The sequence below is a fragment of the Eschrichtius robustus genome, chromosome 5, assembly GCF_028021215.1.
Source record: "Eschrichtius robustus isolate mEscRob2 chromosome 5, mEscRob2.pri, whole genome shotgun sequence".
In the NCBI taxonomy this organism is placed as follows: Eukaryota; Metazoa; Chordata; class Mammalia; order Artiodactyla; family Eschrichtiidae; genus Eschrichtius; species Eschrichtius robustus.
This window is the reverse complement of record NC_090828.1, coordinates 2,103,662-2,118,125: the sequence shown is the minus strand read 5'-3', so window position 1 is coordinate 2,118,125 and position 14,464 is coordinate 2,103,662. Positions and strand designations below refer to the sequence as shown.

The window sequence follows — 14,464 nt, the reverse complement described above, 5'->3', positions numbered from 1 at the left end:
ATCTCAGCAATCAACCAATGTTTCCCGTGAACAGCTGCTTCCCTCGGGGGAAGAGACAGGTGTGCTCTCCAGAGAGGAAGGGCCCTGAGAGAGGCGGACGGCTCGGCCCGGTGGCCAGGACCCCAGTCCTCCACGCCCTCCGGAGTCGGCGGCTCCAGGGGCCATAGGCACCGCGCCTGCCACACCCAAGGCGGGAGGAAGCACCGTGCGCTCAGTGTACCCACTTTACTGATGAGAGACTGAGGCCAGGAGAGCCTCAGGAATCTGTCGTGGGGCACAGAGCTGCAAACCAGGCGGGAGAGACCCGCCGGGCCGTGGGATCACCGCCCGCTCGCTCAGAGCCCTGCCACCCCGGCTGCGCTCCCACTAGGGCCAGGCTTCCCGCGGCAGGCGCGGCCTCTGTCTCCTCGCCCGGGGTCTTTCCAAGCACAGGCCCCCGTTTCGCTGATTGGGGCGTGGCTGATCACAGCCCCAGGCTCCAGAACGGGGGCGTGGAGGGCAACATGGGGGAGCCGGCCGGGGGGCCAACAGACGCCCCTTTCTACGGAGCCTGCAGGCTCTCAGGGTGAAGCCCACGCCCTTCTTGGGGGACCATGGGTGACAGTCACGCACTCGAACTGGAGAGGAGAGAACAGAAGCTGCGCTTTCACCTTTACCAATGGATGCAACCCCGCCCACGTGGGCAGATGCCTCCCCTCTGACACGGGGCGGGGGGCTCTGCCGACCCCACCGCACGCTGGGGCCCCTCCCTCCCACACCTGCGCTGGGGTCAAGTCCACGGAGGCTGAGCTGAACTCCCCCTCCCTTCACCTCCGGCTCCCGTTTGGGGTTTGATACACCACATGCTCTCCGGGGCACAGCTCTGCCTCCCGAGAGGCCCCACGTCTTCTGTCCTTAGGACGGGGCGGCAGGGGAGCCTCCGGCCCTGCTTCCAATACCTCATCCCTCAGGTGAAGAAGCTGCTTTAGAGCATTTCTGTCCAGAATGGACCAAAATCCTTTGGGGGAAACAAAACTCGTCTTCACGAAGGAAAAGCTGTGTCGCACAGACCCATTTCCATGAAGCAGGCGCCCGGCATCTCCCACGCGGCCCTGCGGCCGTGGGCTCCACCTGCCACCTCTGAGACCAGGGCAGCCGGCCCTCCACAGCCCAGGCCCTCACTTCTCAGGGGCAACGCTTCCAGAAACACCTCTCCTCCGGCCCCTGGCCTCCTGGCCACCCTAATGCACGGCCCACGGCCGGTCTGATTTTTCTTAAAAGGCGTTGCCCGCTTAAACCGTCACCGCTGGAGAAAGTGCAAGAGCCCTGGGAGCCCTGCTTGTGTCTAACACGCTTATCCTTCTGGTTTGTGAGGGAACTGCTGACGTAAGCCTGAGATGCACACCTGAGAGGCCCCCCAGGACACAGTGAGCTTTGTCCCCGTACAGGATTCCCTCCCCGTCTGGGACCCCCTCCCCGCCCGCCGCAGCCCCCGCACCGACCTGTCTTTCTGAGAGGAAAGTCATCTTTGGCGTCGTACATGCCCAGGACCGGGTGGCTGTAGGAGACCGACGCCCCGCTCTGGGGCGGGGAGCTCTGGTCCAGGGAGCTGTGCTGCGTCTTCCTGCAGAGAACGGGCAGGACAGAGGCTTAGTGACCCGCACGCACGGGCACACATGGCCGTGCAGAGGGAGCGCGCACGGGAGCCCTGCACAGGTCCCCACGACGCCGGTCCTTCCTCTGACGCGCCAGCCCAGCTCGCAGCCGGCCTCCCGGGCACACTGGCCTCCTCTCTGGGGCAAGACTGAAACGACACAAAACCGACACTGAACAAGCGAACAAACGCCGACCGCAGCCTCCCCTGCCGGGCCCTCGGCGCCGGGGACAGCAGGCCGGCACGACCGCACGCCCGTGGTCCCGGTGCCTGGGCTCTGCCCAGCCTCTTCTCTCGGGTGTCTCCCGACCGGGTCTGTTCTCAGGCTGGGGGGCGTGTCACCACTGGCCGCAGAGGGGACGGTCCTCAGGACACAGGGGACAGAGGGAGACAGGTGGGCTCCAGGTGTAAGGGACACAGGCGTGCCGGACGCAGCTGAGACCTGGCGGGGGACTTTGGGGACAGTGCTGGTGACGTCTGGTTCTTGAGGGCAGGAGCCACGTGGGGACTTCCCTTCAGCACAAGTGCCTTCACGGGGACAGTGGCCCCAGCCAGCTCCCCTTCCTTGGGGAGGGAGGGGTTGGTGGCAGCACCTCTGCCCTGGGAGCTGATTCATGAAATCGACTTGCTTTATGAGCAGCCGGGCACAACGCAAAATCCCTGAAATGGCCGGACAGGGGCGGCCGCCAGAAGAAGGCTCCATGTGGGGATCAGACCTCGGGATGAGGAGGGGCGCGGCCGTGCTTGGGATGACCGTCAGCACACGTTCTGTGGGTGGGACTGCCTGCTCAGTCTCACCGGAAGCACTGAAGGTGTAATGAACTCTGTGAGTCTTTAAACTGTGTAATCTGCTTAATGACTTGAAACGAATTTGCCAACTTACTTATGTGGAATTTGCTAGACTATTTATTTGAACATACAGCACTCCACATCTACGCACCTGGTTTTGTTTGAATTAAGAATGTGAGCACTTACATGCTTACAGGTGGATATTTAAATATTTGAGAGCTAACAGGTGCAGAGAACGTGGTGATCACGGAGCCCAGGCCCAGGATCCCAGCTGGCAGCATCATGGGAAGCACCCAGGGAGCCCCGGAGAACCGCCCTGCCAGGCTGCACAGCCCCTCTGCCCCGTGCACAGCACCTCCCAATCAGGACGCATGTCAAGGGCGCCAGGGCCGGACCGGCCACCCTCACGCTGGCTGTGTCCTCTTCATGTTGTGCCGCCAGGCCTCACCTCGGGGGGCCATCCTTGCACAACTCCATTAGAGGTCTGAGGGCAACTCTCTCTGCACCTGACATCTTCAGGCCGCATCCTCCAGGGAGCATGGCCTTGGCCGGTTCCAAACCTCTCTTTCAGTGCCAAGTTCTAACCTGGGAAAGAGTTCACTTTCTCCTTCATAAGAAACATGGAAGGGCCTGTGTGTGTACTACGTGATTTTAAAAAAAGGATAATTATGATTAATAAAATATTATAGGTAATAATAACTCTTATAGTTATACTTTAATGGTAGAGTTTGTTTGTAACTAAGCCAGAAGTAGGAAAAGCTATTTGTTTAAGATCTAACAGATTTTCTCTTCTGTTTTGATCTCTTGAGTTGCTGTCAGTATTCACATCCTCACTTTCTTGTCCAGCCTTAGAATGAGCTAGAACAGGAGGCAGCTGGCATGAATCTGCCTGTGTGCTGGCCTGAGAGCTCTCAGCAGACCTGCTCTGCGTGGTCCAAGAGAGTGTGGCCCAGAGCAGGCAGCCGGACCGACCCAGCTGGTACCAGCGCGGAAGAATCCAGACTTCAAGAGTGACGCATGTCACGCACAGCAGTCTGCGCAAAACCGAGGAAAACCAACTCACCACTAGATGTCCCGCGCTCAGGGCTCCCAAGGAAAACACAGGCCACCTGCCCTCCGGGGGGGCACCCGTCCCTCATCACACAGCCCAGGGCTCACACCTGCCCCCAGCAAGTAAGAGTCTGGACGTGTGAGCCAAAGCCAAGTCCTGTCCCTGGCTGCAAGCACACTTAACACGCGCACACACACCACCCTTGTACCCCGGGGGCAGAACCTGAATTGCCGCTCTTCTGTCTAACTCAGTCCCAACCAGAATTGTCTTCCAGGTTTTCAACCCTTCATTCCAGCCAGGGCAGGAAGCAGCCGGGGTGTGTCTCTGCTGTGACCCTGGCTGATGGGAGGGGCACCTTGTCTTAAAGACAATCCTCCCTGATGAAGATGGAAAAATAAATATGCCTTGTTTTCTTTCTAAATGTTCCTCTGACTGTAATACAGAATAAAGCTAAACACAAATTCGGCCATTTCAATTCTATCAACCATTGGCCTTTCCTATTACCTCAGATTTATGCAGGTGATTTAAAATAAATAAAACTTGTAATCAGTCACGCCAGCACTGTCCAACAGAAGTAACACAAGCTACACGTGCAATTTAAAATTCTCTCATAGACACGTGCACATGAGCAAAAAGGAAGCAGTGAAATCAACTTCAGTGTTCTCCTTAACCCAATTTATCCCAAATCCTATCATTTCAACACGTAATCAATCTAAAAAGTATTAATGAAATAGTCCCCGTGCTTTTCTCCCACGAGGCTCTGAGATCCGGCGTGTCTGACGTTCACAGCTTGTCTCAATCTGAACAGCCCGCTTCAGCGCCCTGGACCCCCTGGCTGGTGGACAGTCTCCTACGATGAGCTTCAAGCTGGGGGTTCCCACACGTGCACACCGTGGAACCACCACGCCAGTAACGACACAGAGCAGCGCCACCTTCACAGAAGGCCCACTGCCCTCTGGCAAGGGATCTCCACCCCTGGCCCCTGCCGCCTGGCTTCCTGTCACTACAGCTCGGCTGTGCTGACCCTAGAACTGCTTGCAAAGGCACCGCAAGGCACAGACTCTGCGTCTTCGACCAAGCTTCACGTTTCTAGGTGTTGGCGGGCAGCCCTGGGCCTCGCTGAGCAGCAGACTAGCGAGCGGGTGCCCCCGTGCTTCACCACTCACCTGCTGGCGGGCACTCGGCTGCTTCCGTTCCCTGGCGATCATGAATAAAGCTGCTATGACCATGGGCACACAAGTCTTTGCCCGGATGGAAGATTTTCCTTCTCTTGGAGAAACACCTAGGAGCGTGGCCAGGTCATGGGGTGGGCGTATGTTTACCTTCATAGGAAACTGCCACGGTGGCTGTGCCACTTCAGTCGCCACTGGCCACACGTAGGGGTCCAGGGCCTCCACGCTTTGGCCGGCACTGGGTTTGTTCAATTTCAAACCCACTGGGTGTGAGGGGGCATCTTGCTGCACATTGCATTTCCCGGATGACTCACCATCTTTTCATGTACTTACTGACCATTTGCATCTTTATTTTGTGAGGTATCGGGTCACGTCTTTTGCCCATACTTTTTCAGTAGGTTGCCTGTTTTTTGTTATTGAGTTGTAGGAGCTCTTTATATGTTTTGGATCAAGTGCTCTGTCAGATACATGCATTGCGAATATTTTCTTCCTGCCTGTGCCTTGCCTTTTTATTTTCTTAAGGGTGCCTTTCAAAGAGTGAAAGTTTTACATTTTGATTAAGTTTATGTTTTTTGGTTTATAGTTGAAGATTTTGGTGTTTTAAGAACTCTTTGCCTACCTCTTCCCCAAGGTCATGAAAACTTTTTCCTATGTTTTCTTCTGGAAGTTTTAACAACTTAGCTTTTATATTCAGGTCCATGACACTTAAGTTGACTATCATGTATGGCACGAAGCCAGGGTTGAGGTGCGGTTCTTTCCCTGTCAAGATTGGTTTTCCAGCAAAGTTTTGCCTTCATGCAGCAAGTGAATGTGGTCCATGATCTGGTTTGGTTTGGGGTGACAAAACGAGAAAGGTGCCAAACCCAACGCAAACAAACCCATCCCCGGCTGACTCCGCTGAGACGAGTCCTTCCCCACTGCAGCCTGCACGGCCCAGTCCCCCGGGAAAGAGGGAGCTCCCCACCAAACGCTGGACCTGGGCAAGCAAGCCTCTGCCAGGTCTCAGCCGCCCTGCTCACCAGGGAGCGGCATGTCAGCCCCTTCTGGCACCCTGCCCCCAGGCCTAGCCGCCCTGCATGCCCCCACTTGCCCCTTCTCGGCTCCCAGATGCTCCTTGCTGACCCCTCCTCCCCAAAGCCCTTCCTCCCTTCCAACCTCTTGGCACGTGCAGCTCTGCGGAGACCACCCCTCCCCGGGAGCCCCCAGCACTTTCCCATCCTGCGGGCTCCGTCCTCCCCGTCAGGTACAAGCACATTATCAAGGCCTCTATTCCTGCCAGGCTGGACACCTCACCCCACCACTCACGGGGGGTCCTGGCACCAGCCGTCCCGATCTTCTCTTCACGTCACTGGGGCCACTGTCCGAAGACCCCAGTGTGGTCAACCATGACCTCTGCTCTCACCACCCAACCTCCTTTGGGCCCACAGCGCTCTTACTGCTGCTCCCGAACCCCCCAGCTGGTCTCGCCTCCCCAGGACAGGCCCTCTCCTGAAACGGCTCCTGGCACTTCCCGACCCTCGGATCACATCCCCTCCCCCATGGAGGATCTAGGAGCACCTCCCCACCCCTGCCCTACCGGGCTACTCCTGGGCGGTCCCCACGTCCTCACCCGCCCTGCCCGCCTGGCTTCTCCTCCTGCCCCACCTGACCTACTACGCTGCAGGGCATCTGCCTGGCAACCCCCCCCACAAGGGGGGAAATGGAGCTTTCCCACTGCAACACCCAGGGGGCGGTCACTAGTGGGGAGACCACGGATTGGTGCCGCCACGTCGTGGGGTCCCCAGGTGTGCTGCCCCAGAACTCTCCATCGCTCCGGGGCACGTGGCTGCTGTGAACGGCTTTTCGGGGACCACGGCTGCCGCCTCTGCTCTGGGCGAGTCGTGTCACTGGCTGAACGGCATGGACAGCACCCTGCTCGTGTGCATGCGGCCTGAGCGTCGGTGTGGCACGAGCGGCTGCAGGCACTCAGAGCAGAGACGGCCTCGGAACAGAAATGCCTTCCGTGCTGTACCACGATAACCAGCGTCATCTACTGACACAAATGGGTTCATTCCAGTGGGATCTGGCGGCATTTTAGCAAAACTGTTGTCCATCTGGGGGTTCCAGAAGAGCTACATGTTCCCCCCAATGAATTAATGATAATCACATTTTCATTTACGAAAACTACCCTATGAGGTTTCTTCCAGAACAAAAAAAAAACCCTTCAAAGTTGTAGAAAAGTATATTCAAAGCAAAAATCTGAGGCACCTTTGACCATGGTTTAAAGCCACATAACTTTGTCACTCCACTTCCAACTCGGCATGTGTCAACCGCCAGCCCCGCTGAGCCGCGCACGGGCCCAGAGGGAAGTCCCCCGGCACACGGGCATCCTGGCCACAAAGCTAAAGACTTCTTTGGCTTTCAGTTCTGAGCACGAACAAGGCACTTTGTGGTCTCTGTCAATTATGCAGGCTCTGGGAGAGGGTTCTTAGTATAAAAACAATAAAAAGACCACAGGTGCTTTTGACTTGCCTGGGAATCAATAACACATCGGGTAGAAACTCGGGAGGTGCACACGGATGATTTAGACCAGAGTTCCTTTTTAAGAGGTTCTTTTTGTGGCCAAAAAATTGCATGAGAAGCCAAGAATAATGGTTAGGCACTAGCCCCATGAACATCTCTTTAAGGTTTGTTTAAAGATAGGCCCCCTCCGCACCTGGACGACGGTCACGTGCATTCAACAGAACACTCTGGTCTGACCACATGTGCTGCTGGCTCATGGAGTTTCTAATTCCACGCCCTCCAGGGTGAAGAACTGAGCACCACTCCGGTCTACCCCCAGACCCCGTGCACCCGGGCGCAGGGGAGACCCGGCCCCTCCACTTACCCATACCAGTAGCGAGGGTCACTGGACATGCAGTGGTTCAGGTTCCGGTGGGCCAGCGCCTTCTTTTTATTGAGGACAAACTCCTGCAGCTTCATCTTCACTTCTGTGCTGGCCACAGCACCTGGCGCAAGAGAAAGCAGAGGCGGGTGATTCAAGGCTCTGCCCCGGGGGACCCTGAACCACACGCCAGAAAAGGCAGGAAAGGGATGGAGAGGGTGGGATTCCCATTCAGGACACTGCCGACGCCAGAGAGCATCTCAAGGAAAAGAGAAGGACAGGAGGGCTTGAAGGAAGAGATCTTCTTCCCAGGAGTATTTTACGTGATTGCATCCTATTTAAAATGCAGCGGTAATCAGCACAAAATCCTATTGTAACCTAACACAAACCCACTGCTGAAGGAAGTTCTAATATTCTTACATAAAAGGAGGTCCTGAATTAGGCGGAGCAGCAGGGTGGCTTCTTTCTCACTGTAGCAAGAAGGAACAGAGCCTCAGAGAAAAGGTTCTGTGCAAACTGAAGCATCGTGCCTGCGACCCGTGCGACAGGGGTGAGGCGTGCCTCCCGGGACCTGGGCAGAGGGCAGGGCAGGGCAGCTGGGGTCCCTTCCAACCCTGTCAGGGGGTGTCCCTGCTCCTTCCAGCCTATAGCCACCTACTGAGACAAAGTGCATTTCACCAAGTCGGACTAAAGCTGAAATCTTGGGTTCTGTGTTTTTTCCTGGTGGTTGTAGCAGTTGTTCACAGCCCCATTAGAGAAAACTGGCTAATTTGAGAAACAGACACACACAAATAAAGTCCAAGCCCACCACCCTGACTCAAGGTCTGCCGGCACCTCATCCGTTTTCTCAGAGCTGCAATCAGACTCCGGGGCACTTCGGACCCATCCTTCCATTAGAGACAGCGGTGAGTGTTTTCCCTGTTGTCACACAGAATTCAAACAGCATTTGTAATGGAGGGAAAACGCTTCACGAGGTGAGCGATGCAGAGTTTACAAAACCCTCTCCCAACTGGGAGACGTTTTTAGACATTTCCTTTCGTTGTTCTTGTTAGAAACCATGTCGTGTCAACATTTATAAGTAAATATCATCCCCCATGCTTAGGATTATGTCCTCTGAAGAGATGCGCATAATGCCTACATCTGACAAAACATTATAGCCCCTGAAGCACCTTCTAAGTTGTTTTCCAAAATGCCTCTATACATGACCACCAAGTGCAACCCTATTGGCCACAGACCAGGAGCAGGTACCCTGTGCCTCTATTAGTACTCGGGAGTACCAGTGAACCTGAGTCTCTATCAGTACTCAAGAGTACCACCTCATCCTGCGTCCCTATCAATACTCTGGAGTACCACCTGATCCTGCATCTCTACCTAGTAGTCTTCAGGAGTACCACCTGATCCTTGTCTGTCAGTACTCGAGAGTACCACCTGACCCTTGTCTATCAGTACTCAGGAGTACCACTTGACCCTGTGTCTCTATCAGTACTCAGTAGTACCACCTGACCCTTGTCTCTATCAATACTCAGGAGTACTACTTCACCCTGTGTTTCTATCTAGTAGCACTCAGGAGTACCACCTGACCCATGTCTCGAGCTATAATAGTATTCAGGAGTACCACCTGACCCATGTCTCTATCTATAATAGTATTCGGGAGTACCACCTGGCCCTTGCCTATCAGTACTCAGGAGTACTACTTGCTGCAAATGAGAAGACTGACCGGAATCCCTCTGCCGGGTCCTTGACAACCACCGGGACATGCACTGGTTCTCCTCTCCAGTGATGCACCTTTACGTCCTGGGCTCACTTTTCTTTCAGTCTTCCTGTTGTGTGTGTGGTGCTGCCGTGGGTCTGTGTGTGCACTTTAAATGTGTAGCCTTTAGTGCGTGTGGCTTTTCTTCAGTAATACATTTATTGGCAGCCAGCACGTGCTAGGTGCGGCACATTTAAACCTCGCACTAATGCTGTAAGCGCCACACGGGCCACGGAGGGCACCGAGGGTGGACAGCCCCACGTGAGGTTGCTCTGAGGCTCGGTCTCACCAGAGTCCTGGCTCTCGGCTCTGCATTCTGCTTGTACATGCAAGGTTTGTCGTGGTCTCTCATTTCCCTTTAAAATGTGGATTATATTCTGATGCTGTGAGATAACAGAAAACGGTGGTCTCTGCCCTGGTCCAGGCGCAGAGCTCCTAAAACGCTTGCCATTTCCTAACTGATCAAAGCACGAGGAGCATCTCTTGTTCTAATGATATCTTTCTTGCCACCTTTATCAAATTCCGAGTATCTGTTATCATTCGCAAATTGAATTTCTGTCTGGCTACAAATAGGTCTGCATTAAAAGCAGCATCCCACTGTGGCCGTTTCATGATGGACTTCCGGGTCAGGCAGAACAAACCCCTTGGGGATAGGGTCCTCCACGCTGCAGAGGGACCTGAACTAGACCAGCCAGGGAAGCACAAGGAAAGTGCCCTAAACCGAGTCCAGAGCGCATCTGGAAGGGTCCATTGGGACACGCGGGCTTTTGTCTCAGGCCCTCTCGGCGTCCAAGGAGACAGCTCATCATCACTGGAGCAGGGAGGCTTGCCCGAGCTCCATGTGTTATGTGACGTTGTGCGTGTGGGTGCACCAGCCAGCAGGCGGAGCAGGCCAGACCCAGGGTTACAGACCCGGCGACACCCGGCACGAAGGGCCATGGGAGGGGTGACCAGAGCAGGCGGTGGGAAGTGACTGGAGGTATAAAATCGCACCTCCGCTTCCGAGCAAGGCCCCTGGGTTCCCTCCAAACGCAGCCAGGACCAGACTTGGACCGTCCTGAATACTTTCAGCCTGTCTGTCTCGTCTGAAAAATCACACTCATGGAAACACTGAAATCTGTGTATAATGTGCCTGACACGCAGCCCCATGGCATTCCTGACGGCCTCTCAGCCGCAGACGGACACTTGACAAAATATGCAAAGTGCAGACCGTGTCACAACACAAAGTGCCTCCCAACCAGGGAATGGAGAAGGGGGGGCGGGAGGCAGGGAATGGGGGGGCACAGAGGGCCCTTTACAGCAGGGAGTGGGCAAGGTAGGTTCAACCCCGCCAGGAAAGAAATGGGAGCCAAATGAGGGGCTTGGTGTCTGCCTCCAGTGCGCTGGCAGTGTGGGGATGGGGCAAGGTCAACGAGGGGGATCACGACCCAGAGGGCCTGTCCAAGGAGCTGACCCTCAGGTCCTTCTGAAAGGACCGGAACGAGTAAATGATGCAAAGCAGGACGAGAAGCAGTGTTCTCAGGGGGCAGGAGCCAACAAGCTGGGGGTCAGCTGGCCCGACCTGCTCAGAAAGCCCTGTTAACGTGGATGCACTTTGCCCTGCAGAGAGGACCACGCAGGCCACGCTGAGGAAGAGCTCACTCTCCCTGCTTTGGCCACACCCCAGGCTCACACCATGGGCTCCTGAGCTCCAAGAAGGGACAAGGATAGACGCCCAGTTCCAGCAGGGAGGGCACGCGCACGATAAATGCAGTGACGGGCAAGGGCAGCTGCCCTGTCCGGGAGGACGCTGGTCCATCCCTGGCGGGGGCTGAGGTACCTCCAAGGCACCTGCTGGGCTGGGAGGTGGACGGTACCCTTGTCCCCTGAGCCGCCTGCAGGGCCCTCACAGGAGGAGGTGTGTCTGAGGGGTCCCCGGGTGGCCACGGACACACGTGGCCCTCGGCCAGCTCTAGGGTGGGCGAGTGCACCTTGCCAGGCTCTTATGGAGTCAGAGGAAAACAAACCCACGTCCCCAAACCCTGACTTCCTTCCCCATAAAATGACCTGGAAGGTTCCCTGACAGGGAGAGAATTCACAATGGAAGATGCTAATTTTAATCTTCATCATTCTAGTTATATACCCATCTCTCAAAAGATTTCTCCACTTTAAATGAAAGTTCCAGCATCAACAAAACACCTTCAGTAAATGAATACCAAATGTTTCAATTTTTACTTGAAAAAATTAATTCCTGTTGATGATCATTTATTCATTTGACAGGTTTTACAGAGAACGTACTATGTGCCAGCACTGAACCAGCCAGCGGGGCTAGAGGTAAATAAAACCCTGGGGGAGCGATCAGAGGACAAGCCCTCGAGGAAGCCCAGGCGGGGAAGGGGGATCTGGGCAGGGCTCACCTGCTGGGGGCAGAGACCCAGGGGCTCAGCGGCCCTGGAGGCCCTGGAGCATGTGACACCAGACCCGAATGGGGACACATCTGCCAGGTTTGTGCCTCTGAGGAAGGCGCGACTTCCCCAGCAAGCGGGGCAAAGAACTTCTCTTGGGGTCTGGTGTTCCATCTTTTATCTCCACCCTTTTGAGCGATTTTTTAGACAAAGTGAACGACTTCCCTTAAGCAATGGCACCTTCTTCCCCAACAGGCTGTACTTGTAACTGACAGTGAAAAACACGTAGTTGTATTAGTTCCAAACTGCCCAGAGGGCGAAGACTTGTCTTCCGTTGGATTTTTCTTTTCGATATGAATTTAAAGACAGTGTATCTTAGAGTCTTAAATACGGTTAATTTAAATAAAACTGATTAAAGATGTGTGTTCATGCTGAACAAGATGAAAACTGCCATAAACTCTAATAATTCACTGTTCTACCAAATCAATAGCATTAACTGGTATCAAGGAGCACAAGAAAGCTGCAGAATTACTTAAAATTAAAAGTACAGTAAATGTTAAGTGTAACAAAACTTTTGATTAAATATTCAAAAAGAAATTCATTTTTTTAAAAAACCCCAAGAAACTCAACAACGGAAGCTCTGCACTGCCTTTTCAAACGCTTACAAAGTGGAGATGTTGAACGCCACGTGCGCGCCTCCCCGCCCCACGCTCCGTAAGCTGCACAAACAAGACTCTCGTTCATCGGTGCGGCCCCGCGCACTCGGGAGCCCAAGCGGCGTCCAGCACGCGGCCTGCCAGGCCTGCCTTCTCTCAGGGCCACGCTCTGAGGGCTGCACAGCTGACGCAAGCATGCCGAGGACCCAACTGTACACAGTCCGTTATTAATAATCAAACCCGACCACCCAAACCCACAAGCTGAAAACCGCCGGGGCTGCCACTGGGACCAGCTTGGAGGGAAGCAGAGAACATTCCTTAGCCTCGTCAAGGGCCTGCTCGGCAGGCAGAAGTCGTTTTTTACTTTAAACATGTTTTCTGAAGTCAAATCTTTTCATATTTTGTGAGATTGAAGACGTTATTTTTATTGGAAGTTTCCGGCAAATTAGGAGGAGCTACTGTAGACCAAGCTGGTGAACTGGGGTTTGCTGGTGCGCCGGGCGCACAGAGACTCGCCGACCCTAGCAATCTAAACCCTCCATCCTCTGTAGACAACCATTCCCTTGCTCTCAAGAAAAGCACGTGTAGGAAGCACATGGAGGGGAGGGCAAGGAACAGGAGGCGGGCAGGGAGCGGGGCCACGTCAGGGGCCAGGTGCGCGGGGCTCAGCAGGTGCGCCTTAGCTCTGGACCCCATGCACCATCCTGCCCGCGGCAGAGCCCCTCCCAAGGGCGCCTGTGAGGACCGGGGTGCTGTCGGCCACGGGGCAGCTTCTATGGAAGCCATGGAGGGAGCCCACTGAGCCTCCAAGATGCTCGGGCCCCTAACCCGAGAGAGGGGACATTCACCCCGACCCTGGTTCTCAGCCTCCACCGCACCTTGGAGTCGTCCCAGGAGTTTTAGAAATGAGAGCACAGGCACCTGTCCTCTGCTCCAGATCAGTGCGTCACGACTGGGGGGTGGTTCCTGACACCATGTGCTACAGGCTCAGGTGTGGTCAGCACCCTGGCCACATCCTCAGCACAAAGCAAGTGGTGGTGAGACCAGCCTGGTGGAGGGCCAGCATGAACCAGCCTGGTGGTGAGGAGCAACGTGGCATGTGGACCAGCTGGGTGGGTGGCAGGGGGATGCCATGGGAGCCAGCAGGCCGGGGAGTGAGGGCCATGAGTGTGATGGACCCCGTCTGGCACATCAGCCCACTGCGGGGCCGCAAGGTGGCCCACAGACCAAGGTGCAAGCAGCCAACCCAAACCTGCAATTCCGCTTCTCCTGATGCCTTTCTGTCCTCGTTTCTGGAATCTCGACTGTGGGCCATCATTGAGCCTGTACATCACCATCTCACCAAATTGTTGTGATCCAACGAGATGTACCATTCAGATTTAGTAATTACTTTCAAATACTAGTAGAAAAACTAGATTTCACGTGGAATAAAAACTCTCCTGACCTGCTTTCTAAATTGAGACTCTATCAGACAGTTAAAGGGAAAATACATTTAAAGTGTATTTATTTCAAGAGTGAAATGCTGTAATAACTGGAAAAGCTGCTAATTTTATGTATTAAAACGACTAAGAACGTACAAATACTGGGTTCAAGATGGCGGAGTAGAAGGACGTGCGCTCACTACCTCTTGCGAGAGTGCTGGAATCACAACTAACTGCTGAACAATCATCGACAGGAAGACACTGGAACTCACCAAAAAAGATACCCCACATCCAAAGACAAAGGAGAAGCCGCAGTGAGACGGTAGGAGGGGTGCAGTCACAACAAAACCAAATCCCATAACCGCTGGGTGGGTGAGTTACAAACTGGAGAACACTTATACCACAGAAGTCCACCCACGGGAGAGAAGATTCTGAGGCCCACGTCAGGCTTCCCAACCTGGGGGTCCGGCAACGGAGGAGGAATTCCCAGAGAATCAGACTTAGAAGGCTAGTGGGATTTGATTGCAGGGCTAACCATTTTCAGTAGTTGAGGATAAAGAATTTTTGAGGTTTTTCGAGGTTGATATGTACTGGTAAAGTGTCTAAAGACTTCTATTTTCACTCAAGAGCATCAGTAGAGTAAATCACCACACGGTCACGACATCAAATCCCAACACAGGAGAGAAATGCACATCCTGACTTACTGACACGCAGGATTAACACAGGGCCAGTGCGTTCACCTGAG

The 14,464-nt window shown here is 54.5% G+C and overlaps 1 protein-coding gene across 3 annotated transcripts in view; it reads right to left on the bottom strand.

Annotated features, from left to right (window-relative positions):
• HDAC4 (histone deacetylase 4) overlaps nucleotides 1-14,464 on the bottom strand; it is a 294,251-nt gene that overhangs the window by 81,042 nt on the left and 198,745 nt on the right. For all 3 annotated transcript variants that reach the window (XM_068544110.1, XM_068544113.1, XM_068544112.1), the window contains exons 6-7: nucleotides 7,512-7,632; nucleotides 1,482-1,603 (exon numbers count right to left, since the gene is read on the bottom strand). In XM_068544110.1, the coding sequence (XP_068400211.1) occupies nucleotides 1,482-1,603; nucleotides 7,512-7,632 (243 nt within the window). The remainder of the gene's footprint in view (nucleotides 1-1,481; nucleotides 1,604-7,511; nucleotides 7,633-14,464) is intronic.